The following is a 23,120-nucleotide window of genomic DNA, read 5'->3' as shown; positions in this document are numbered from 1 at the left end:
TTGAAGTGAAGCTATGTCTGTATAGTGATTCTCTTATCGTACAATTAGAAAAATATGAGATTCAGCAGCAGAGTCAAGAGAGACACATCTTTAAATACATTGTATACACATAATGCTATAGATTTAGAATGACATATCAGATGACAATAGCAAAGGACACTGATGTGCATTAATCCGTAATTGACTTTCATGAATTTGTATTGATGTCCTTGTCTCCCCCCCAGACAGAGGTGCCCTACATGAGCTACCTTAGTCTCAGAAATGTAAAACCCAACGTCAACGCCAAAAGTAATTCCATCTGTCAAAGACAGAAGAGATAAGTGATTATTGACATTATCAGAGATATGAGATATGTTTCACCATACAGTTTTATTAACCCCCCGAGGTATGCAATCTTTGGAATCAAGTTCCACCTAATCAGAACCTTTTGATTTGAAATTCCTCGTATTAAAATACATGACAAGTGGGTCATCATAAACTCTGTCTTATAGACATCTATGATACAACTCACATTTATCAGTGGTAAAAATAAAAAAGTAACTTCCCTTGCAAGACAGCAGGCAAAAGGTACAATCCTACAGGTAGACTGATGAGGGAGGAGGGGGGGGGGGGGGGGGGTGGAGAAATACAGTTACGGAGGGGAACCGTGTTCTGTGGCACACATGGCTTTGGTAGTATGGGTAAGAGAGTGACCAGGCTGGGGTAGTATGAGTAAGAGAGTGTCCAGGCTTTGGGGCCTACTCATCCGACAGCCTGGCTGGGCCGAGACGCCGCACGCGCTCATAAAACAGGAGGTAGGCGTTAGAGGACAGGGCCTCTTGCAGGCTGGCCTTGCGGACCGAGTCATCCGACACCCAGAGCCACTGGGAGCTGACGGGGGAGGGGCAGCGAGCCGGGGGGGGGCTCCGACGGTACGTGACAAAGTGTCCCGAGTGCATGTCACCATGGTGGACCAGCACAGCCATTAGCTGGAACAGGTACTCCGAAGTGCTGGGGAGGGAAGGGTGTGGTATGCCACTTACGAGAGGGAACACATTTACATTTAGTCATTTAGCAGACGCTCTTATCCAGAGCGACTTACAGTAAGTACAGGGACATTCCTGTCCCTGTACTTACTGTAAGCAAGTAGGGTGAAGTGCCTTGCCCAAGGACACAACGTCAGTTGGCATGACCGGGAATCGAACTGGCAACCTTCTGATTACTAGCCCGACTCCCTCACCGCTCAGCCAACTGACTCCCTTGAATCTAGAGATCAGTGAATCTAGAGATCTCAAACTCTGAAAAATCATGAATATTTCTTTCCTTTAAATGTGATCTATGAATCTATGTTGAATCTACATCTACAGCTTTAAGTAGTCGGGGCTGTTTACCTGTAGTCGTAGGTAAAGTTGAGTTGTGGGTTCAGACCAGGTGAACGAAGGAAGGAAGTTCCATTGGACAGGGGCTTATTGTTGTTGAGGTGCTCTGCACCTGAGTGGACGCAGGTGATGTCAATCAAATACATTTTTGTCCCTCATAAACAAGCGTAAACTAATGAGGCCCTCTGAGTTGTTCAGCAACTCCAACGCTGAACCGGTTAATCCGAACTTCATCCACACAACAGAAAAAGAAAAAAAACCCAACACGACTAAAGACCACTCGGACATGGTTAGTGTTTGACCTACCAGCAGTGAGGTCCTTCTCCACGGCCCCCCCTGAGTTGTCTGGCTGGCTGGTCCTGGGGGAACCCTGGCTGTGCTGCTGCCTCTGCATGCTAGAGTGGTGTTTGTAGCGGTCCATGGACAGGTACTCTGTAAACTGCACGTGCTCCTGTCTCTTAATGGGCGTCCCTTCGTTCGACCAGGTGAGCCTCTGCAGGTGGATGCAGAGACACTGGGGAAGCTGGGAGGGGGGGGAGGGAGAATGACGGACAGTGGTGACGTGAAGCCAGATGGCAAGCTTAAAACCGTTGACATAACAAACAAAGGAACAGATAGTCCTGGAAAAAAAGGAACAGATAGTCCTGGAAAGTGACAAAGCTCTTTTACCTTTCCCAGTTTGAGCTGTTTGATGAACGTGGTCCTCTGGCTTACCAGAACCTGCCTGTTCCCTGAGGCACTGTGTTGAAGCTGAGGAAGTCCAGCCACAACAAAAACATCAGTATTAATAATAATAATAATAATGCATTTTATTTGGGAACACCTTTCAAAACACTCAAGGATGTCTTACGGAAAATGATCCTATAAAAGGTTTAAAACAAAACACACCATATGGGACTACCAGCCTTTCATGATACAGACAATATAATAGTTGTATAAAAGATAAAAGTACCTTAGTGCAGTTTTCACACTCCACCTCTTTAATGGTCTCTGAGGAGATAAAGTGCTGGAGACAGTGATCCAAGGAAACAGGCCTTCCCTTTAGAACAAACAGCCCATCAGCCCTCCAAACCAAACACCCTCCCAACTGGCAGTACAACAGACGGCTGATTTTACAGTGGGATTTGAAGGAGGAAGTTGTACAAACATTCGATTGTGTGACTTGCTTGTGGTGATGTTTCACTTCCCTAACACCTAGTGTATTTCACTCACCCAGTGAGGCGAAGGAATCGATAGAGAGAGACTATCGAATGAGTCGTATCTCACTGGACTCTGCAAAGAAGAGAGTACGAGACAGAAGACAGCACAAACACACGTCTGTGTCAACAACAGTAAGTCTGCACAGCCAACACATTCAGTCTCTTTTCATATCATAAAGGGGGGTCAGATGGCTGAGCGGTTAGGGAATCGGGCTAGTAATCAGAAGGTTGCTGATTCGATTCCCGGCAGTGCAAAATGACGTGTCCTTGGGCAAGGCACTTCACCTTACTTGCCTCGGGGGAATGTCCCTGTACTTACTGTAGGTTGCTCTGGATAAGAGTGTCTGCTAAATGACTAAATGTAATGTAAATGTTAAAACGCGCCACCTGCTGTTCACATCGCTTGCATGCCATGTTGCTGGTAAGCCGGCCATGGAAGGGAAGCTGAGATTTCCAAGGGCTCGGTATAGGGTGTAGCGGACCTAGAAGGAAAACCATTGCGTTTAAAAACAATTCCTCAAAAACTACTCTTGTAGATTATCTGCTACCCTGGCTCAAAACATGAAAGCCCAGATTCCCAGACATGGATTAAGCCTTGTCTCAAAGTAAGAGAACAATTCTATGAAGATCTCCAATGAAAAGATTTGAGGCTAGAACTAGGCTTGATCCATGGTCTAAGAAACTGGGCCGAAGTGTATTTATCACCCAACTAGACACCTAGGATGGTATTATGAAGCCAGACTGCGTGAGGAGACGTGATGGCGGCACGTGAACCTCCTTACCTCGACTTCTACAGTGCAGCGTCTGTTCCACATCTGGCACGCTCTGATTCCAGGGGAGAGAAACGGAACAGATCAGATTCCAAAAGCATAGATTCAGAGAGGAGGAGGGGTGGGGGAGGAGGGGTGGGATGGGGGATAGCTTGCCTCAAGGGACTGCATGTCGAAGAGGGGGGCTACTTTAGGTCGTTGGTCTCGCTCCTCCTCCAGGGAGGACGTGAGCACGTGGAAGAGTTCATGGGCGTCCTGGAGACGACACAGGAGACACGAAACTCACGTTATCGTCACATCTGCACCAATCACATCGGCACCCGCCAATGACATCATCCGGCAGCACAGAGGGCGTGTATCCGGCTGCTCACCTGCTCCTCGAAAGAGGCGATGTGCCAGCGGTAGAGCCTGAGAACATCCAGGAGGCAGCCGGCGTCCAGCAGGTCCTCCTCCGCGGGGCCGTCGCTCGACAGAGCTGCAGACGACAACATCGCCATCACAGTCAAGCTCAACATCTCCCTACAGGTCCTGTCCTTCTGGACTTCTAATGAAAGCAGAAATTATTATGTAATAACAAAACCAACATACTAAGAGCGATTTGAACCTACGGCATCTACATTTACAGTGAAACGCTCTACCACCGAGCTGTACCTGTACCTCAACTCATGACACAGGCTGAGAGGACTAACAGAGGCCTCCAGCACCCATGACACAGGCTCAGAGGACTAACAGAGGCCTCCAGCACCCATGACAGACCTGTGAGGAGTTCCAGGAGGGTGCTGGACAGCTCGTGGTCCTTCTCCGGCTCTCCCTCGGATCCTCCTGTCCGGTGAGTACTCTTCTCCAGCCATTTGATGAACGAAGGGCAGGCTGCCAAGCCCTGGAGCAGCGAGTTCAGGAAGCAGGTGTTCCCCAGGTTCAGCAAGCCAGGCACCATACCTGGGAGAGGGGTGGACGGTTGTCGTTAAGGTCCTTACCTCACCAACAAACAAAAATAAACGCGTTACAGGTTTATCTGGGGAATCCCTCCCCGTCTTACCCCTCTTCCTCCTCTTGCCGTCTGTTATTGGTCCCCATAAAACATAAACTCCGGCTGCCATGGCTGCCGCAATCCCGCCGATGACTCCCCAATTTTTCATCATCTTGTTTCTGAAAGTTGAGATGAGCGATGCAACTGACAACGTTACCTTGATGAGATTTGCTGGCGCGCACACAATACGAATAAGGGCCAGTGTAACAGGATCTCTGCTCGCCTAAATCTTCACCTTCATGCTCCCCTGCCCTGTAGCTTACAACTACATCTGTCGATGATCAAACAGACCGCACGCTCCCAGACTGGCGCTGAGTACATTTTAAACGTACTGTCTAGCTAACACCAGTTGCTCCAGGGTCATTTAAATCGTTTTCAAAAATGTATGTACAGTGTCGTTTTACAAAGGTGAGAAATCTGATAAGTGTGAATGTATCAATGAAACGATAGTTAGTTTATGTATTGTTAATGTGAGATTAAATCGTTTTAGTTTGCATCTCATGATCCCAGACCTGATTACACAAAATTTAGCTAGATCTGCCAGTTCACTACGCACAACACAAAGTCACAATGCGCAGAAGCTAACTGTAGGTTACTAGCTAGCACGACGAAACCATTAATTTGAGGTGATTCCAACACTTTTAGATAGTACTGTATAAAGTCTGGTTAACTGTCTTTTGTTATAGTAAGTATTTTATGACGCTAAAAAGCTTTCATACAGCCGTCATTTGATTTCAAACAGACAAACACCATTGTCTATGACAACGAATACCGGCTAACTAGATGGCTTGTCTAGCTAGGTTTGAAAATAGCTAGACCACCCAATCGGTCCGTTTGTTTTTAGCAAGCTACCAGTACTACACATACTTGTGTACTACTACGTCCATGCAGTGCACAGACACAGTTAGCTAGCTTGCTAGCTAGTTAGCTTTTTTGAAGCAAGTGGATTATTTTTCTCTATCCATTGAGTGGTATAGTGTCTACAATGTATTTTTGTAAAATGTCATTTAGGTCTAACCTGACAGTGGACCCAGACCTCAGAAACTCCCGGATAAGATTTTCAGATGTCTCTTGCCTGCACCACGCCATTCTGAGTTATACCATTATCACACCTCGCCATTGGGAACTTTAAACAAGCGTCCTGGTTTTGGCGGATTGTTTACGAAGACGTACCAAGAAAAGTTATATTCGCAAGCGTCATCGTCAAGACAACCATAGATATATATGGATGGATGGATACTTTAAATTTAGGTCATTCAGTAGCTTATACAAATATACACTTATACACCTAACCGACATACATACATAAATCACATATACATACACATAGGGTATGTATATGTGGTATACATACACATATAAAGGCTTTTATATATATATATATCTATGAAGACAACAATAACAAATTAATAGTGCGCAAATTATTCCGAATGTGACGTTGTAGTTTGCAGGTGTGTATGTGAGTCAGAGAAAGTTATCAGTCGTTTTGCTGTTTTACACAGTGGAACAGAATCATCCATTTTAAATAAATCATCTGATTGACCAAAAACACTATTAAGGTTGTTGAGACTAGTGGGAACAAGTGGGAACCCAATCTAAATGTTGATCTACTTAAAACCGAGGAAACGTTAGAAGGATACTCCATCAAATGTTACATTAGGTCAAATTCTGCCCTCAAGGTTCAGGTGAACAGTCTACAGATCAGTATTTCAGATCATTCACAGTGACAGTAGGCTACTCAAAAGGCCTCGTTCAATTATAAAATGACACTAATATTTTTTGGGGGGGATCAAATAACAATTTCATCAGCCTACATCTCATTGGGGGTGGACCGGTGACGATTTCCTAAATGGTGGGTTTTTAATGCATGCAGTTATTTATTGACAATAATTAAATGTATTTATTTAATTGAAATTTTTGTATTTTCAGTACGTCCTAAAGATGATAACACTTTGAATATCCATAAGGCCTGAGTACTACTCACATTAGACCTTTAAGGCCAACTAATGTGATTGACGGTTACTAAGATGCTCGAGCTTTGGTAGGCTACTTGAAACAAATTGGCCTAAGTAGATCGCGTGCGATCCTAGAAGTAGCATCTATTCTCATTGTGAAAATAACACTCAATGACTGTCATGCCGACATTGTATTTATTGGTAACTTACTGACTATTGGTCTGTAAATATGTCAATATAACTTGTCTGACAAGAGTTCCTCAAATTACTGGAATTGTAAGACTAAGATCATTGCCTATCTTGACGGCAGTCGCCCTCCGGCCTATGACACGGCACGGGAAGGAGATTTCCTGCCTCTTATTGGCTGTCCACTGAGAACCAGAACGGGTCGCTCTCCGCTAGTCGTGGTGCTGAAATCTCTGCTCATTATGATAACAATGCAAAGGCAATGACACAAAACATCGTGAGAATCGACAAATACCACCAAAATGGACGATGATTTGTTTCAGCTCAGACAACTGCCGTGAGTATCCTAAACAAAATATATTTTGCAGCCTACTACGTCTCATTTGATCTTAACTGGGCCATTTTGCTAACCCGTCGCCCTTAGGCACAGTGGCACAGTGCACATTGTGGTCATTTGATTCACTTTGCCCATATTTGGGGTAACAGCATGCGAGTATTTCAGCATTGATAAATATATATATTTATATAAATAATGCATTTCGGGGGTTTCCTTTACAAGAAAATGGCATCGTGCACTCTGCAAAAAACAGTGCTGTCATGTCGAGGACTGACGTTGCATACTGTTTACACATACAGATTGTTTACATGTCGCGTGTGGATCCGTTATCTACTAAATCAACACGTTATAGTTTTTCAGTTGCCTCTTTGAAGCTGTTGATGTATTGGTAGTCTATTCGGAACTACGTTCTTGTGCTGGTTAGATGTAGCCTGTGTACACACAAGCTCGTCCATTCATAAGATCAAACCACTAGACACTGAAGATACAGGCCTGCTACAATTCCATATAGGGTTGCATGGGTGAGTGTTGGCGTAACACATAGCCTACCTATACGGTGTCATGTATGCAAGCCTCCATCTCAGACTACAAAACAACACAAATATACCCATCAGGATGAGATTCTCCCCCGCAGTACTGAAATAAACCGAAAGACTGCATTTCAAGACACATCCCCTTGATGTTCAGCTGTGTTCTCACAGCCCATGGCAATTCTGTTCTGTAATTACAATAATTACGGCGTATCTGGCAGCCTCTGTAGCTTCCTCACTGTGTCGTGTTCCAGGAGTAGTCTGCTATTTCAAAGTGAAACTGTGAAACTGTCGACATGCAGAACTCCTTGTCACCTGGCAGATAGCCCTCGTGTGGAGATCGCTCTTTCAAGTAAAATCCGTGTCACAGTTTGAGAATCCATTCACAAAGGAAGGAAGCGCAGAAGGGAACATCACCAAGGCAACAGCCTCTAGTTCTCAGCCTCTGCTGGCGCGAGCTCCCCCCCATCTTCACCCACACTGCGCTCTCTCCCCTGCAGAGTTGTCAAGTTCCGTCGCACGGGTGAGAGCGTCCGCTCGGATGAGGAAGGCGGAGGGAGAGAGCTGGAGGCGCCGGCCGACGTGAGGCACTTGGACCTGGAGTCTGTCGCCCTCGCGGACGGAGCTCCAGTTCCACGAGAGTTCGCTAACCCGACCGACGGTACGATCGCGTTCTTCTTCGTTCACCCATCTGGTGTCCCGTTCCAACTCACCCTGCCTCCTGTCTCTACCTGTGAACCGCCATCACAAGGACTAATAGGACTAGCAAACAGCCTATGCATGTTTGTTAGTCCTAGTTGTGACCCAAGCAAAAAACACGCAGGTAATGCTATAATGGGAAATTATGCAAAGTCACAAACAGGCAGCCCATGTTTGTGACCTTGCACCATTTCCCACAGTAGCATTTACCTGCGTGTTTTTTAAAATTGTGACTGATTGGGGGATGTTGACACACCTGTCGTTGCCATAGACACGTTCATGGTGGAGGATGCTGTGGAAGCTATTGGCTTCGGAAAGTTCCAGTGGAAACTCTCCATCCTCACTGGCTTGTCCTGGGTGAGCAAAACCAGCTGACGCAGGACACACAATCATACCTGATACGCATGTGGAGCAATATTTAGATCCAATGTAAAGTATGTTCCTGTAATGTTAATGATATGTACGATATCTATTCATTTAGCTTTTATCCTAAGTAGGGGAGTCAGGTGGCTAAGCGGTTAGGGAATCGGGCTAGTAATCTGAAGGGTTTCCAGTTCGATTTCTGGCCGTGCCAAATGACGTTGTGTCCTTGGGTAAGGCACTTCACCCTACTTGCCTCGGGGGGAGTGTCCCTGTACTTACTGTATGTCGCTCTGGATAAGAGCGTCTGCTAAATGACTAAATGTAAATGTAAGTAGCATACGGTGGGTGGGATTTGAATCTGGGACCTTGTGATTCGCAGTCAAACACTCTACATTTACATTTAGTCATTTAGCAGACGCTCTTATCCAGAGCGACTTACAGTAAGTACAGGGACATTCCCCCGAGGCAAGTAGAGTGAAGTGCCTTGCCCAAGGACACAACGTCATTTTGCACGGACGGGAATCGAACCAACAACCTTCTGATTAATAGCCCGACTCCCTAACCGCTCAGCCATCTGACCCCCCGCTCTAACCACCGAGCTACACCCGTGTCTGCTTAGCTAAATCCGTGTACTGACTGGTGTTCCTGTGTGTGACCTGGCTCAGATGGCTGACGCCATGGAGATGATGATCCTCAGCATCCTGGCTCCGCAGCTTCACTGCGAGTGGAAGCTTCCCAGTCTTGAGGTGGCGCTGCTCACCTCGGTGAGTCCCCGTCATGCCGCCGCCTCACGCAGAGGGAGAAGGGTGACGGGTAACCCTCGGTAACGTCTCCACGGGGACTGATGTCCGTTCTCCTTTTTCGTTTCGCCCAGGTGGTGTTCATAGGGATGATGATCAGCTCTTCGCTGTGGGGGAACATATCCGACAAGTATGGGAGGAAAACGGTGAGTTTGGATGGATTCAGAAATGTTGTGCTGTCTATGGGAAAGCGTGTGTGTGTGTGGTGCAGGTTATTACAGCGGGGTGTGTGGCAGAGACAGTAATGGTGTGTGCGGTTTAGACAGTAATGTTGTGTGTGTGTGGCAGAGACAGTAACGTGTGTGTGTGTTTTAGACAGTAATGTTGTGTGTGTGTGTGGCAGAGACAGTAATGTGTGTGTGGCAGGTGGCTGAGCGGTTAGAGAATCAGGCTAGTAATCAGAAGGTCGCCGGTACGATTCCCGGCCGTGCAAAATGACGTGTGTCCTTGGGCAAGGCACTTCATCCTACTTTCTTTCTGGGGAATGTCCCTGTACTTACTGTAATTTGCTCTGGAGAGTTGCTGCTAAATTACTAAATGTAAATGTAATGTAATGTGTGTGTGTGCAGGGCCTGAAGATGAGTGTTCTGTGGACCCTGTTCTACGGCCTGCTGAGTGCCTTTGCCCCGCTCTATGGATGGATCCTGTTCCTGCGAGCCCTGGTCGGCTTCGGCATCGGGGGAGCTCCACAGTCGTAAGTGTTTCCCCGTGATGCGGTTCCCCGCTATAGTGTTCCCCATGATGCATGATCCACTGTTCCCAGTGATCCAGTTCCCCGTAATAACAACCTGCTGGTTCTCTCATTATGGGTTGCTGTCTGTCTGTGGTCTAGTCAGGAATATTGCCTTGATTGTAATCAGGGTTAACTGTGAGGTGTGTTTCCAGGGTAACGCTGTACGCAGAGTTCCTGCCCATGAGGTCCAGAGCTACGTGCATTCTGCTGATAGAGGTAGGACCTCCACCCTCTCCACCATCCCCTCACCTCCACCCCACCATCCCCTCACCTCCACCATCTTTATAAGGTCCATCCAACCAAACTATTCTCCTGTATCTGTATCTAGTTGTCTCTCTCTCATTCTCTCTCCCTTTTTGCCTCTTTCTCATTCTCAGTCTGCAAACCATGCATAGCCCTGCCAAGGCCGTGTCTACATTTAACTCAAAAATAATTAAAATTCAAACCTTGATTGATTTGAGAGCAGCTTGTGTGGGCTTATCTGAGTGACCCTCCGGATTCCGTGTGTGTGCTGCTACTTAGCAGCAGAGCTGACCTCGACACTGGATCCATAAAGCTGCTGCTGTATGTGCCAGGAAACCCATTATCCCAACTATTAGCCTGTGTGTTTTTGTTGTGGTGCTCTGCAGATATTCTGGGCGTTGGGCACGGTGTTCGAGGTGCTTCTAGCCATCCTGGTGATGCCGTCGCTGGGCTGGCGCTGGCTCTTAGGCCTCTCCACCCTCCCCCTCTTTCTCTTCGCCTTCCTCAGTTTCGTGAGTGTGACGATCTGAGCCTTTTGTGTATCGGGGACGGGTACAGCCTCGCGGTAGAGCATGCGTCTGCTAAATGGATATGTTACCGTACGGGAGATCTAAACGAAGGGGAATACACGACATTTAAACCCACGTGTAGCTGTTGAAGTCTTGTGTTGGACTCTCCCCGCTCTGCTCGTATGAACAGTGGCTGCCGGAGAGCGCCCGCTACGACGTCCTGACGGGGAACCAGGAGAAGGCTCTGGCCACGCTGAAGCGGATCGCCACGGAGAACGGGGCACCCATGCCCCTGGGGAAGCTCATAGCTGCCAGACAGGTGCTGGTACTGCAGATAGTGACGCACACTCGAGCAGTCATACGACACGACAACAACAACAGATGTATTTATGAAGCACATTTGAAAACAACACACGTTGACCATAATGCTGTACAGACAGACACAAAGACAGAGGCACACAGCTCCTAGGCACGAAGGCACCACACATGGGCCCATGATACAATTGTTCATCCTGACAGGGAAATGAGAACGTGTCAGCTTGTGTTTCACTCCCGTGTTAATGTGTCTTGTGTTTCAGGAGGATCGTGGGAAGATTCAGGATCTCTTCTCCCCACACTTTCGCTGGACCACCATTCTGTTGTGGTTTATTTGGTAAGGAGCTTTTTTTAGAAGGACAAAAATGTGCAAATCATGACCTTGTAAAAAGCAGACTCTTTTATCCAAAGCGATGCACAGAGCAGCAGAACATCAAGGATCTGAAGTGCATAGCTCTAATAGTATTTCGGTGGTCAGAGTTATGTATTTTGATTAAAGTTATACATCGAAGCCACCATCTTTAATTAACTCAGTATCCCCCAGTGGGAGGTCTGAAGGATGACAGCTATGTTTTGTCTCCCCCCCCCCCCCCCCCCCCTCTCTCTCTCTCTCTCTCTCTCTCTCTCTCTCTCTCTCTCTCTCTCTCTCTCTCTCTCTCTCTCTCTCTCTCTGTGTCTCCTATCTTTCTCTCTCTCTCTCTCTCTCTCTCCCTGCCTCCCCCCCTCACCCCCCCCCTCTCTCAATCTCTCTCCCTCCCCCTCTATCTCTCTCCCTCCCTCCCCCCCCCCCTCTCTCTCTCTCACTCTCACTCAGGTTCTCCAACGCCTTCTCCTACTACGGTCTGGTGCTTCTCACCACGGAGCTGTTCCAGGAGGGGGGGGCCTGTGGGGGTGAGTCTTCACTCCTCTGACATCACCAGCAGCAGCAGCAGCCTCACATCACCGCAGCGGTCACCTTCCAGGCCTCAACCATGAAACACTCTGCTTTTAAATCCCCTCAGACTGGAGACTAAAACCAGTCACATGGTGCAGGAGTAGCGAGAAGAAGGAAATAACTCATTCTTTCCCAACTGTGTGTCTGAGAAAGATGTTATAATCCAAGGCTGGGGTGACTTTGATGACCTCTGCTCTGCCTCCCTCTAGTGTCCAAAGGCAACAAGAGGGAGCCCAGGTGTAATCTGGAGTGTAAATACCTAAACTCTGACGACTACAAGGATTTGCTGTGGACAACGTTGTCTGAGTTCCCAGGTACTCTGGAGTAAATTCAATGATTTAAAAAGTGAAATAAATGCAGATCAATGCTTTCTCTTGGTCTAATTCTAAAGTGTGCTGGTGTGCAGGGATAGGTACAGCAAAGTGGTAGAGAATATCACTGCAGATTAAGTTGGTCACAGGACCAAATCCCCTCCTGTAAATCTCTCTGGATTAAAGCATCAGCTAAATTAATACATTATGACATTAGGTAACACTTAAGATCCAAGTTCTTGTTATAATATATAATATATACTTCACATCCAGGTGCTTGTCATGAGCATTAGTTAATAGGTAATAAGGCCCGTATATGAAGCTTATTAGCGTTAATGTGTTTACAAGACTCTAAAAGTGTTACTAACATCACTAAGGGTTAGGTTATGGCTAGGGTTATTGTAAGATACCCTTATAAGGTGCTTATTGACATTCATAGGTGTCAATAACATGTTGTAACTTACTAAGGCCTTGTTACCTGTGAACTAATGCTCATGGTGAGCACCTGGTGTGATGTGTCACCTGACATTGGGGTGTGCAGGCCTGCTGGTGACGCTGTGGGCCATCGACCGTTTGGGCCGGAGGAAGACCATGGCTCTGTGCTTCTTCATCTTCTCTCTCTGCATGGTTCCGCTCTACGCCTGCGTAGGAAGGCAAGGCTACGTCTGGCACACACACATCCAGCTGTCACCAGAAACCACCGTTAGATAGACGGTCCAATCTTCTTTGCAACTGTAGAAAAACAGGTTTTTCTAGAGTGTGTTTTTCTGATGGAGTAATGAAATGTGTTGCTAGTGAGTACTGAGACCATGCAGCACTACCTTCCACTGGGTCAGTGTGCTGTTCCTGCTGTTGTCTGACTTTGTGTTTCTGACGCTGCCGTGGTTCTGCTCCACCAGGACGTCCCTGACGGTGCTGATTTTCATCGCCAGAGCGTTCATAGCCGGAGGGTTTCAGGCTGCTTATGTCTACACACCTGAGGTCAGTTCTCTTGGCCCGCTACCCACCTCTCTGATGTGGTTATTCTACCTTCATCGCTCGTCACCTCTGAAACAATATGATCAGGCAATTTTCACTTGTGGTCGACCAGTAAGGATTTTTCTTGGGTTTGATATAAAATGATGATAATGCTATCAACCATAGGCTGAGTAAGTTCACTTCGCTAGGGATATTCTGTTCGCCCAAGCCACGTTCTGCTGATGTTCACAATTTATAGAAACGATATAGTCTTAGAGTGCCACTGCTATAAAATAATCTTGTTCAGTTACCGAACAATCTCTAATAACCTTTGAAAGTCCTATCAGTTTTTATAGTACTTTTAATTGCCACATGGTCATGTAAGGCAGGTATTTTTAGATGGGATAAAGATTACATTCATCTTGTAACTTCGGACTGTTTTGCGGTGTTTCAAATCTAAACACAAATATTGTTTGCTTCCTCCACAGGTGTATCCAACAGCAACCAGAGCGTTGGGTCTGGGCATGAGCAGTGGGATGGCTAGAGTAGGAGCCCTCATCACACCTTTCGTTGCCCAGGTAACGAACCCAATAGCCCTACAACCTTCACTTCGAATTCATTCTCCTTTGAATTCGGTCTCCAGCCATCACGACTCTCTCTTCTACTAATTTGCATGGTCAAGTTGTAAAGATGGTGTGACACAAATTATTTTCATGGCAGGCATTCCTCAGTGTGCCTCAGGCATTAAAATGTACAAGTACCTGTACAAAACTGCAAACTTAAAAGGTGAACTTGCAGGTGATGCTGGAGTCGTCTCTGTACCTGACGCTGTCTGTGTACTGTGTCTGCTGCCTGCTGGCGGCCTTCGCGTCCTGCGCCCTGCCCATCGAGACCACCGGCCGAGGCCTCCAGGAGTCCAGCCACCGGGAGTGGGGCCAGGAGATGATGGGCCGGGCCTCCGCACACAGCCCCGGAGGCATCCCCCACTCCAGCTCCGGGTCCCAGGACTGAGGGGTCGGTGAGGGCCAACGACGAGAGGGAGAGAACGAGAGAGAGAGAGAACGAGAGAGAGAGAACTGAAAGAGGAGAGGGAAGGCTGAAGGGCTGCCCTCGTCCATCTCAAGTCACGTGTCGTTGCTGCGTTGCCATGGCACCACCGTGGTTGTGGAGCAGAGAGGGAAAGCACAGTGGTACCCTGCGGTATTCAACAATACGTATTTCTGGTTTTCTTCTACCATCATCACTGTCATGGTTTCATGCCGATGGACGAAAGTCAGGGTAGGGCCAGGATCAAGCGCAACAGCCGTCATTAGATGACAAACTGAACGTGTTGAATCTTGTAAACATGCGGTTTTTAACTTCTGTTGTAAGGCAGTTAAGAAACAGTTGCATTTAATTCTAAAATTACTGAAAACTAGTTTTTGGCCGTTGTATTTGAACCTGTTACGAGAACGTGAGTTTTGTGGTGTCCTGGGTGAATTCACTGACTGGTGACAGACAAGAGATGCATTCTACCTTCTATCACTCTCCAAGCTCAGCATTTAAATTCACCATTTACGAAACTGAGCTCAGAATTAAGAAAAACAGTTAGTGGAGAAAAACAAGTTACTTTTCAAATGCCTTAAAATATTGGACCTTATATTCAGTTTAGGAATGAAGGATCCATTTAGGAAAGTCTGAATAAACAGTTTATTGGGATATCCTTTCAGCTTGTCGCACAGTACAGTACATTTCATAATATTGCGCACAAAACAAATTTAAACTGCCTCTTCCAACGCTCTAATCATAACATCAAAATGATAAACAGTAGTTTCAGACTAACAAATCACATCTATTCTATCCCTTAAAGGGTGACACAAATTCACCTCGGTGTAGGCATCGCTCAGTCGGCAGCAGGCATAAACATTCATTAACATATTCATGAGATTTTTCCTCCATTTTTAAGGGTTGTGGTGTTATTTTTCACAGTGACAGTATTGTTGATGTAAATTGGAAAAGCCGAACTTGGATATTAATGAAGGCATATGCCAGCTGCTGCAAATCCTGATATATATGCATACCATGAAACTGAAGTGCTACTGAAATCTTTGAATGTAGACTCAGAGAGCATTCACAAACAGGAGAGTGATATTGAGAGGAATACTAAGAATTGTAACATACTTGAATATTTAACCCCACTGATCCGTCAGTTGTGTTATGTGATTATTTATCTACATGGGTGAAATCATTTTCAAGGAACATCTTCAACAAAGAATCGCCTTCAGGCCAAGTTCCTTCTTACAACCCCTGCCCCAGGCGCTTCTCCCTTTGTACATTCGGACATCAACACTGTAATATCTCGATTACTCACGTGTAAAAGTCCACGCATACGTTATCGTCCTAGAAACCCGTTAGAATGAAACGGCTACCTGACACGATGTCAAATCTGTTCATGCTGTATCGATACCTGGTTTAACTGTTGTGTTTGTTGTTGGTATAGGTACACTGCTACGCGGTAGGACATTGTCCTGGCAACAGACACGTTTGAAAAGGTATCGTTACGGTGATGAACCTTGCACATGATCAGCCAGCTGTGTCATAATTACCTGCCCTTGCAATTTAGTGCTGCATCATGTCTGCACAGATTCTTGTCATTGCACTGAATGTAAATGTGTATATTACAATGATAAACTGTTTCAAAAGAAGCAGGCCTGTTCATTGTGTTTATTTATTTCTTAGTCATGTTGTTTTGGGTCACAGAACTGATTAGATATTAATACTAATAATAATTCATGCCAAACAAAATAGAAAGTTTGCACTTCCTGTCTTTCAGATGACAAAATTGTCAGCCCCCATTTTATAAAAAATAGTGTTAAAATACGATTCTCCATTCTATACATACATTATTAATAATATATTAATAATATCATAATTACAGTATAAAATCAAAAAATCCACTACTGTTATAGCACTGCCACGATATAACAGTCTTTAGTGAAGGCAATGCAGAGCTCATAGCAGTGTGAAGGCAGTGTATCGGCTCTACAAGCGAGACTTGGAGCTATGATCCCGTCCCAAAACCTCCCCGAACAGCCTAGCTGCTGCCTGGGCACAGCCTCTGTGGATGGTCAGGCCAAAGCCTGCATGACCGTAGTTATGGATCACCTGGAAGAGAGCAGCTCCGTGTCAGTTATTTAGCTGACTCACGCCAGCTTCAGAATCGGTTTTATTTAGCCATGAAAGTTCACACAGACAAGGAATTTACTGTGGCAGGAAGGTGCATACATTAAAACATAAGAATCTTAAATAGGTAGTGTACAAGTCTAACTAATACTAAAGGTACAAAGTGCAAGTCTTCACCTCAACAGTAGCAGATCCAGCCTTTATCGTCTCCCTCTCCACACGGACGGCCGAGCGAACAGGCCTGAGCCCAGCCCAGTCCTCCACTATCCGGGCATGCTGTGGACAGACAACAGGAACACATGGCAAAATCTGTTCATATATCCTTTCTTCTCATCCGTGAGTTCCTACGGTAACCTACGAAGACAGAACTTCTCTCCGTCGTTTGGGTAGTCCGTCAGGACGTCACCTTGAGGCTGGGCTCCAGTAGGCAGGCTTCCTCCCAGATGTTTTTGTGGTCAGTAGAGTTGCTCTGCTCGCTCCAGTTCCCCAGCTGCAGGACCCCTCCCACGGTCACCAGACGACTCCTGCCGGCACAGGTGACGTTGATCGTTATCGAGCAAGCTAAAACTGAGCTTGTACTATTAAGTACAGACACGATATGCGATGTATTTGAATCAGTATGATCAATGAATTAATCAATATGACGAGCAAAATAAATTCCTTTTGAGAACAGTAAAGAACACAAATCTGTCAACTGACTGAATGATTGTTGGTTGATTTCCCTCTCAGTCGTGGGTCCCTGTTTGAAGTTTACCCTGGGATGATGTAAGGAGTGTTGTACGTCCCTCTGGAGAAGTTGTGAGTGAGGACCCAGTGCTTAAGCCACGGGGCGTCCACCTGGAACAGACCCACACAGGTTCAGCTGGGAGGTGGACAGACACTTCCTGTCATGTGACAGAACTGACCTTTCAACCCTGACCTTGATGATCTGTCCACGGCCAGGGGTCAGTTCAGGGTCAGGCTGCAGATCCCCCGACCTCACCCCCGAGCAGTTGATGATGACGTCAGCTCCACTCTCTGAAAGCTGGGAGGGTATAGCTCAGTGGTTAGAGCATTTGACTGTAGGTCAAGGTCACAGGGTCAGATCCCCCCTGCACAATATGTTGCCTTGGATAAAAGCGTCTGCTAAATGAATATGCTTTTATATTACGTTATTATAGCTGTTAAAGATGAACTCAGTTAAATAATGGAGACGATACAAAGGTTGAATGTCACGTTTCTCAATGAAAGAAGTTTGATTCATAACTAACAGGTTAGATAACTTTGAGTTCAGGAAACCCTACATAAAGTTGAACTTTTGGTAGAAGAGTTAAACCTCTTTGAAAGACTCGATCTTCCTCTGGTAAAACTTGACACCCCTCTTCTGTAACCTACAGTTGAGAAAAGACCAGTAAAAAGTAGTGAGATTGTGCCGTATGATCCTGTATATAAATAGCAACATGCTATCATGGTTCTTCCTTTCCACACCTTCAGAGATAAGGCCAGTATAATCCAACTGTCCTTATTTCACAATAAAACCAGCTGAGAACCACACAGTTAAACATTCATAGAACATGTATTTAATAATTTGCAGTATTCTTGTAACAGTCATCACTGTACTCAATATACCTCACGTCAACCATACCATACAGTAAGAGACAAACAAAACTATGTTGTGTTAACAACTGTAAGGATCTACTGTGTGAAAAGTTATGTCAGGTGAATGATCTAACAGGACCTCACCAACGTACTGATAAGACCAGTACTGAATAACACTCACCAGTCCATCAGCCAAGGCAAGTAGCTCTTCCCTTCCACCATGAGAGCAGTGTTAAACCAGCCATAGCTAAAACGTTCACCAGATTAGCAGGGATAGAATATCAGTGACTGTCAAAACAATGAAAACTGATAGGGATCCCACTCAGCCTTAAGTAACAGTACCAGGTTGCATTACCTTGTTTAGACAGCTGATACCATGACTTATGCAACACTAACGGCATGTCTTACATTTACATTCAGTCATTTAGTAGACGCTCTTATCCAGAGCGACTTACAGTAAGTACAGGGACATTCTCCCTGAGGCAAGTAGGGTGAAGTGCCTTGCCCAAGGACATTTTTCATTGCCAGGAATCGAACCGGCAATCTTCTAATTAATAGCCCGTGTCCCTAACCGCTCAGCCATCTGACCCCCTAATGTACCACAAATGCACAACAAACACTACCTGTATCCTGGAAACATCGCCAGCTCTCTGTCGGTGAGTTTTCGGAACCCCAGAACGATGTCTTTAAAGGAGGGCTCCTGAAATGAAACGCTGTGGTTATCTTCACATCGTGGTTGTGTTGATGTCGAGGTCTTCCTGGTTCGGGCTGGTCAGAAAGCGTGACAGGGGGAGTCACGTCGCGGGTCAGTGTCGCTTCCACCCCCATCTTACCAGTACTGGGGTTCGAACTCAGGACCTTTGACTCGCAAATGCGACCTTCACCTGTACTAGCCCCGCTTTAACCAGCTAGGTGGGTGGTGATTATACTAGGGAGTGAGTTCTCTGTTACACAAGCAGGGCGCAAGGTACTTGTTAGTTCTTGCCCCTCCTAAAAGAGGCCTAACTGCAGGCTGGGGCCTCTATCAGTGAATATGTGTGTAACTAATTAGGCCATCTCTTTTGTAAGGCTGAACAGTAGATGCTATTCAGAATCGCAGAATAGTTCTATTCAGATCAACTTACAGTGTATATAAATGACTATAGACCCCCAACATGATGTAGCTCAGACAGTAGACCAGGTGTGTTACTTACTGGTGAAGGTTCAGTGCAGAGGTTGTATCCAGACTGCAGGAAAATACCCATCTTGATTGAATCAGGAGAACTTATGAAGCTCAACAGGTAGTCAAAGGTCTCCTTGTTCCATTCACTACAGGTGAAGAAAGCAGGAGAGAGTGAGATTCTCTGTCGGGTGTAACCATAACCTCCGTGTCACCGGTAGAGATCCCTTACGTCTCCTTGGTGTTGCCCTTGTCATAGAGGTATGGTTGCCAGAAACCTGCCGCTCCATCGCTGGTGGTCAGGGGAGTAAAGCGGTCTGCATAAATCTCAATCGTTAAAGGAGTGACGATGGAATGGTACTGCTCGTAAATGCTCTGCGCCGTGGCCAAGCCAGACACCCCAGCTCCGATCACTGCAACTCGCATGTCTGACAAAAAAAAGACTACTATCACTGACTTCTCAGACTGTATTGGCAACAAGGTTAAAGTTTGTTTTACGTGTCTAAGAGCAAAGCCCAATGCGAGTGGTTTGTCAAATAGCCTACTTAAATTCATAATTCAGAAAACAAATTTATGATAAATCATTGCCTTTCATAACGGTAGGCTACGATGTCATTGTTATTTATGAAAACTTTTAGAACATTTTAATAGTTAAAGATCAATTGTTGGCTGCAGTCGCGTTAATTGTGCAATGAGCAGTTACAGTGTAAATTTGTAATTTCATGGTTCTTTTAAGAAGCGTTCTGCGATTGGCTGTAGGAGCCTAGTCTATGGAAAACGTATAACGCACAAATCCTTTAAAATTATCCGATGTTAATTCACCTTCGTCGTGTCTTCTTGCCTCTCTAGTTGTACAGTAGACTGAAGTTGAATGAGTTGCAAACTTGCAGTCCGAGTTCACCGCAGATCGCCCCCAATGGCAAGGTGGTCACATGGTCCAACACCAGTTTCAACCAGACTCGTTTAAAAAAGAGCTGTCTCAATTAGCGAGAACCAGGAGATAGGCGATGAGCTCTCCGAGGTTTTGCCAAAGTCCTTAAATGCTTGTGGTGAAACAAAAAAGCTGACTACATTTGAAAGTGGTCAAATGGAAGCATAAACATTTGTTCAAATTTTTTAACTTTATTTTATGTTACAAAACTTATCGGGGTTAAAATCATATAATTCAAGTCATCCTGATCTGAGTGGGAAATAGTATGATGATCAGGGAACCTGGGGCAATTACCCCGGTCCACCGGGCCTTAACAAAAGGTTGTTTTGGTTTGAGGATAATCTTCTTATGATGGCAACCCTTACGTTTTCACTTCATGGCAGTAAACATCCGTTCCCACACATGGAATGTTAGCCACAGTGCAGGTATCATAAATCTGACGGCCGTCTCCCATCCAAGGGGATGTGCAACCAATTGAAACGCCGCATCACCACGGGGAAGCGCGCTCTATCCAGCCCGTGGGCCCGAGCCATGGCTGAATGCTGAACAATTTTCAAAGAACATTTACAAACGCCAAAAACCGGATTTTGTTTGTTTTTTTACAACGATGCACTTATAACGACTATGACCGTCCGTGCACTGACGGCCGGTTGTCTTTCTACGGTGACATCGAGAAAACATAACTTCCTCCAGACAGTTCTTCCCCCGGAATAAGGAACCGCATCCCCAGACAGGCCATACCGGCCTGGCTAGCTGTTCTCCCGGCCATGGCTCTTGTAACACTACAACGCTCCCCCACCCCAAGCGCTGCCTCCACGGCTAGCACAACGACCACGAATGCAGGGGAGGTAAGATTGCAAACTCAGGAAGAGATGCAGTTGTTGGAAGCGCTCGTTGAAACACTGGGGATACGTGGTACTTAACAGGCCATGGATGGAGCTTGTTAGCTAGGTGGTTCGCTAGCTAGCTAAATTAATCGACAGTATTTCATTTCCATGCTTGCAGTGCCACCCAGTTGTGTACAATTGTTCACGTTGCAATCTAGAGAGCAGTTACAGATTAGCACATTGACACATAGCAAATGATACATTGCAATGTGCATTTAAGAAGGCAGATTATCAAGAGCTCAGCTTTCTTCTTGCTAGCTGGAAAGTATTTATCCATCAGCTGAAGCTAGCTAACTGAGATGGCTAGTTGTGAAGACTGCGGCATACATGGAGCCATATCTCCCTCAATTCGATCTATTAGCTAAGGTATTGCCTTGAGCTATTATTCTATTGAATGAGACTAGACTCTAGTCTAGAGCGGCTGCTTTATATTAAATATGACGTTGATACTACAGCATTGTTCTAGCTAGCTCAGCCCTATAGCAATCCAGCTAGACACATATAAAGCTGTTAGCAATGGCTTGTTCCACTGCAGACTATACATCGTCAGGTAACTACAATGCAGCTGAGTTCATGTAAATCAGGGAATTGTCAGCATTAACCTGCTGGTCTGTGTTGACTAAATGCTGTGCTCGTGGTTTCCTAGATGAGGTGTCAATTAAGTGAAACTTATGGCAGGTGGCACACAACCCTGAGATGGAAGAAAATGTTTTTAATTGTACTCAACGTCTTTACAGAACTTGAATAAGATGACCGGTAAAATGCTTTCACAATACACATTGTTAACGTATACTTTGCTGTTGGTTACATTCAAATCAGTTCCTCATGACAGGAACCAGCCCTTCTCAGAAATCAGTTTTCCCAACCAGGAGGGGGCGCTATAAACCAGGCGTAGTGAAGATACAGTGGCTATAGTTCACAACGAAACGACAGCAATGATAAATGTTTTAAGAGAATGTAGGCCAATTATTTTTAGATGATAAAGATAATCAGAAAAAACATTGGTCATCAACTGTTTTTTTTTCTTCTTCAGTACATCGATGTCTGGATTGTGTATTTGCTTTCTTAACTTCTGTTAACAGTTTAGTTTGATTACACGTAGTTGAATGTGAGTGATGGAGTGATGGAAGGGTCATCCCTCCATGTAAATCCCAGAGAGGTGTCGGCGTGGAGGTGTACAGGCAGAGCAGGAGCAGCCCTCTGGAGCTTGCTGCAGCCATGATGTCATCGTCACATGAGGGGTGGCGAGGGAGGGAGGGAGGGAAAGGGAGAGAGGGGAGGGAGAGGAGAGGAAGGGAGGGGGGGGAGAGGGGGGCAACATAGAGAGGGAGGAAGAGAGGAGAGGGGAGGTGTGTTAGAAAGCAGTGAGAGGGAGACAGGGTAGACAAAACAACAGAGGAGGGTGTGAGGAAGGATGTGATGCGAGAGGCTGATGATCTTCATTCCCCCTTCAACATGGCGGCATGGTTTTGACACAGGTGAAATACAGGGCTTTCCTAGACCCCCATCTGCCAGGTACCATAGGGGCTTGAGGTCGTGTATTCGTACTCTCAGTGCACTGGTTCTGTCAGGGGTCAGATGGTTGAGTGGTTAGGGATTCAGGCTGGTAATCAGAAGGTTACCGGTTTGATTCCTGGCTGTGCAAAATGACGTTGTGTCCTTGGGCAAGGCACTTCAACCTACTTGCCTCGGGGGGAATGTCCCTGTACTTACTGTAAGTCACTCTGGATAAGAGCGTCTGCTAAATGACTAAATGTCAGTGTTCCTTGTTATGGCTAGTATTGGTTCATGTGGTGACTGCAGGGATGTTTTTGGTGGACTATAGGATTACCCTGACGGCAAACCGAAACCAGTCTTAAACACAGCGTTTGACACTGCGCTGGTGTCAGTTACACCTGGTCCTCTGTTGCCCTGCCCCTCGCCTGAATGGCCTGCCAGATCACATTACAAAGTCCGTTTGTTGGGATGAACTGAATATATCAGCACAATGCTTCATTTCACTCAACTTTGGGTGTTTTGGAACACCAATAAGTCATTTTTCTACTTTTAAGATTTAAACTCAACAGCTGGAGTTGGATTTCCTTGACTATATTGTAGCAGTTTTAGGTTTCGGATGATTGTTCGCTGTTGGCATCCAGCCAGCATATCCAGATTGAATATCAATGTTTGTGGTG

The 23,120-nt window shown here is 45.9% G+C and overlaps 3 protein-coding genes across 4 annotated transcripts; 1 reads left to right on the top strand and 2 right to left on the bottom strand.

Moving 5' to 3' along the window:
• Nucleotides 1-454: 454 nt before the first annotated feature.
• usp30 (ubiquitin specific peptidase 30) lies at nucleotides 455-5,466 on the bottom strand. Of its 2 annotated transcripts, none has more exons than XM_067227621.1 (13): nucleotides 5,376-5,466; nucleotides 4,367-4,476; nucleotides 4,084-4,266; nucleotides 3,699-3,802; nucleotides 3,484-3,582; nucleotides 3,340-3,382; nucleotides 2,945-3,039; nucleotides 2,571-2,630; nucleotides 2,311-2,397; nucleotides 2,028-2,108; nucleotides 1,665-1,881; nucleotides 1,371-1,470; nucleotides 455-1,017 (listed from the first exon to the last, which is right to left on the bottom strand). In XM_067227621.1, exons 1-13 carry the CDS (start codon nucleotides 5,444-5,446, stop codon nucleotides 738-740), a joined length of 1,530 nt encoding a protein of 509 aa, XP_067083722.1. In that variant the 5' UTR covers nucleotides 5,447-5,466; the 3' UTR covers nucleotides 455-737. The 2 variants fall into 2 exon arrangements, with proteins under 2 accessions (XP_067083722.1, XP_067083723.1); XM_067227622.1 differs by having other exon boundaries at nucleotides 455-990.
• Nucleotides 5,467-6,754: 1,288 nt separating this feature from the next.
• svopa (SV2 related protein a) lies at nucleotides 6,755-15,814 on the top strand. Its single transcript, XM_067227712.1, has 16 exons — nucleotides 6,755-6,835; nucleotides 7,866-8,026; nucleotides 8,336-8,421; nucleotides 9,093-9,191; nucleotides 9,302-9,373; nucleotides 9,797-9,921; nucleotides 10,113-10,176; nucleotides 10,590-10,715; nucleotides 10,903-11,031; nucleotides 11,291-11,364; nucleotides 11,842-11,918; nucleotides 12,171-12,275; nucleotides 12,814-12,925; nucleotides 13,172-13,253; nucleotides 13,718-13,807; nucleotides 14,028-15,814. Exons 1-16 carry the CDS (start codon nucleotides 6,801-6,803, stop codon nucleotides 14,238-14,240), a joined length of 1,650 nt encoding a protein of 549 aa, XP_067083813.1. The 5' UTR covers nucleotides 6,755-6,800; the 3' UTR covers nucleotides 14,241-15,814.
• Nucleotides 15,815-15,918: 104 nt separating this feature from the next.
• On the bottom strand, nucleotides 15,919-19,962 carry LOC136932570 (D-amino-acid oxidase-like). The gene is made up of 11 exons (XM_067227711.1): nucleotides 19,951-19,962; nucleotides 19,361-19,556; nucleotides 19,163-19,277; nucleotides 18,593-18,669; nucleotides 18,151-18,216; nucleotides 17,707-17,761; nucleotides 17,311-17,415; nucleotides 17,146-17,228; nucleotides 16,798-16,915; nucleotides 16,569-16,667; nucleotides 15,919-16,373 (listed from the first exon to the last, which is right to left on the bottom strand). Exons 2-11 carry the CDS (start codon nucleotides 19,552-19,554, stop codon nucleotides 16,251-16,253), a joined length of 1,035 nt encoding a protein of 344 aa, XP_067083812.1. The 5' UTR covers nucleotides 19,555-19,556; nucleotides 19,951-19,962; the 3' UTR covers nucleotides 15,919-16,250.
• Between the last annotated feature and the right edge of the window lie 3,158 nt (nucleotides 19,963-23,120).

The sequence above is a fragment of the Osmerus mordax genome, chromosome 24 (assembly GCF_038355195.1).
Source record: "Osmerus mordax isolate fOsmMor3 chromosome 24, fOsmMor3.pri, whole genome shotgun sequence".
NCBI lineage: Eukaryota > Metazoa > Chordata > Actinopteri > Osmeriformes > Osmeridae > Osmerus > Osmerus mordax.
The sequence above is the reverse complement of the archived record's forward strand: the minus strand, read 5'-3'. Positions and strand labels throughout refer to the sequence as shown.

Excerpts from the sequence above, each read along its gene's own strand:
- usp30 (XM_067227621.1), bottom strand. The coding sequence starts at position 5,446 with ATGGCGTGGTGCAGGCAAGAGACATCTGAAAATCTTATCCGGGAGTTT. Across the intron at positions 4,477-5,375 it reads AGGTCTGGGTCCACTGTCAG|AAACAAGATGATGAAAAATT; the intron begins GTTAGACCTAAA and ends CTCAACTTTCAG. Across the intron at positions 1,471-1,664 it reads GGAGAAGGACCTCACTGCTG|GTGCAGAGCACCTCAACAAC; the intron begins GTAGGTCAAACA and ends GCGTCCACTCAG.
- svopa (XM_067227712.1), top strand. The coding sequence starts at position 6,801 with ATGGACGATGATTTGTTTCAGCTCAGACAACTGCC. Across the intron at positions 12,926-13,171 it reads CTCTACGCCTGCGTAGGAAG|GACGTCCCTGACGGTGCTGA; the intron begins GCAAGGCTACGT and ends CTGCTCCACCAG. Across the intron at positions 13,808-14,027 it reads TCACACCTTTCGTTGCCCAG|GTGATGCTGGAGTCGTCTCT; the intron begins GTAACGAACCCA and ends GTGAACTTGCAG.
- LOC136932570 (XM_067227711.1), bottom strand. The coding sequence starts at position 19,554 with ATGCGAGTTGCAGTGATCGGAGCTGGGGTGTCTGGCTTGGCCACGGCG. Across the intron at positions 18,217-18,592 it reads GCGATGTTTCCAGGATACAG|CTATGGCTGGTTTAACACTG; the intron begins GTAGTGTTTGTT and ends TGAACGTTTTAG. Across the intron at positions 17,416-17,706 it reads AGATCGAGTCTTTCAAAGAG|CTTTCAGAGAGTGGAGCTGA; the intron begins GTTTAACTCTTC and ends ATACCCTCCCAG.